This window comes from Plectropomus leopardus, unplaced genomic scaffold (genome assembly GCF_008729295.1).
Source record: "Plectropomus leopardus isolate mb unplaced genomic scaffold, YSFRI_Pleo_2.0 unplaced_scaffold25617, whole genome shotgun sequence".
Classification (NCBI taxonomy): domain Eukaryota; kingdom Metazoa; phylum Chordata; class Actinopteri; order Perciformes; family Serranidae; genus Plectropomus; species Plectropomus leopardus.
In genome coordinates, this window is record NW_024627843.1 from 1 (window position 1) to 1,931 (window position 1,931).

At 40.8% G+C, this 1,931-nt stretch overlaps 1 protein-coding gene across 1 annotated transcript; it reads right to left on the bottom strand.

The window, feature by feature from the left end:
* Positions 1-6: 6 nt before the first annotated feature.
* Positions 7-1,389, bottom strand: LOC121966706 (glycerophosphodiester phosphodiesterase domain-containing protein 5-like). Its single transcript, XM_042516771.1, has 5 exons — positions 1,175-1,389; positions 909-1,056; positions 724-806; positions 532-611; positions 7-111 (listed from the first exon to the last, which is right to left on the bottom strand). The coding sequence occupies exons 1-5, from the start codon at positions 1,387-1,389 to the stop codon at positions 29-31; spliced, it is 609 nt and encodes a 202-aa protein (XP_042372705.1). The 3' UTR covers positions 7-28.
* Between the last annotated feature and the right edge of the window lie 542 nt (positions 1,390-1,931).

The following is a 1,931-nucleotide window of genomic DNA, read 5'->3' on the forward strand; positions in this document are numbered from 1 at the left end:
GGAGGTCAGCACCTCTCAGAGGCAGATGTTAGTGTTCAGTTACAGTTGCCAGGCTGGGTGTCTTCTCTGCTTGGGAGTTGGTGCTAGAGACTGACCAAATATCACTCATCTCTGTAATGAGAATCAGATATAGAGTGTGCAGGATTAACAAAACATTTCATTTCACTCACGTAATGACAATAGCTGATAGCATGAAATTACAGAGTCAGACTAGGAATAAATAGTAAGAAATAAGGAATATAGATTGCTGTAACGGCCGATATTGACATACTGTCTTACATAATTAAACACAATATTGAAAAAGTCACAAAAAAGCTATAAAACATCATAGTATTCCATAAGTACTCCATTAAATATCTTACTCCTCAATGAACTCTTGATCTTTACATAGGCGATATTAAAATGTTTTTGTCTTTATCTTACATATGCAGCCCTAATTGCCCAGGATGTCAGTAAGAGCAGTAAAGTAGACACCTGTCGAAAACTTAGTTTGTAGGTATTGAAAAAGACAAAAAAAAAAATCAGATATACCGGTTTTGAACTTGCTGTAAGTGCCATTGTCCAACATGGTTTTGCTGCTGGAGCAGAAAGACAGTCCTCGCTCTCGCCACCTGCCAGGAAACACACACTGTGATCCCCGTGACGTCTACACATTGTTCAGAACGCAGATGTAAAGGATTTTCTTTTCACAGCCTTGTTTTTAATTATGCATTTGAGACTCACCAGTGGAAGATGAAGATGATGCCGATCAGCACAAAGGACACCACATCAGTGAGGATCCACATCAGGTTGTACCTGTCTGGACTCTGAGAGACAGACACATTAAACCGAATCAAAAAGTGTAATTTCAGAAGTAATAATGAGAAATAAAGTCGCATAAAATGGAAATTTTTGGCTTGCAGTGTTACCATGAGGAAGAGAGGGGAGGTCATGGTCCTGAGGAGCTGGGGAGCGTTGGTGGTGACCGACTGGACTCCAGCACACCAGGCCAGAGAGTAGAGCCACGGCTGGCTGATCACGTACAGGTTGGTGGTGATGTTCACTGCAGCAAACTCACTGCACACAAGTGAAGAAGGAAGTCATCGTGTGTTGAAAAGTAAATACAAGGGGCGACCTATGAGAGATACACACACACACACACACACACACACACACACACACACAGTAAAGTTACCTGGTCAGCTCTGTGGACATGGAGCTGTAGTGCAGGTTGAGTTTGACAATGTGGCTGCTCTGGAGCTCCTCTAGAGGGAGCCGACTGCCTGACGTCTGCTGGAGGTCAGGATCGATTTCCTGGACTAGCGCTCGTAGATCTGACGGCAGCCACAGCACCTGGTGAACCAGTGGCCAACACACACTAAATATTACATGGACGTCCACAGAGGACATCAGAGCAATATTTAACTGTCTTGTGTTAGATAACATTTTTAAAAAAATCATGTCTTGTGTACATTTGCTGCTGAACCTTGCGTGAGTCTGAAATAAAATCTATGAAAAGATGAGACTCAATGTTTTCTGACTCTGCTGTGACGGAAATACACCGAAGACAGGATAATTAAGAAGGTAAGAGGAAATTAATTTTTGATTTTGTTGTCAATTGTCCTTAATAAAGTCAGTGAAAGGATGTCAAGGTAAGACACATTGTTGCTTCAACAAGCCTGTAACTGTAATAATTAGAAGGATATTTTTGGTCAGCATGTTGTACTATGACATAATTTTTTTCCCTTTTTTTACTAAATTTTAGGACATAAAAATGGTGGAAAAACAAATACTAGCGTATGTTGTCCAGAATGCCACATAAATATCATGCTATAGTGTGTCCATGGTATTTCATCTATTTTTGGGAAATGCCATTTTTCGGAAATTTTGCCATACTATAGCCTTGCTTTTCGGGTCATTTTTTCAACGTGCGAAATGATGGTGTTTTTGGC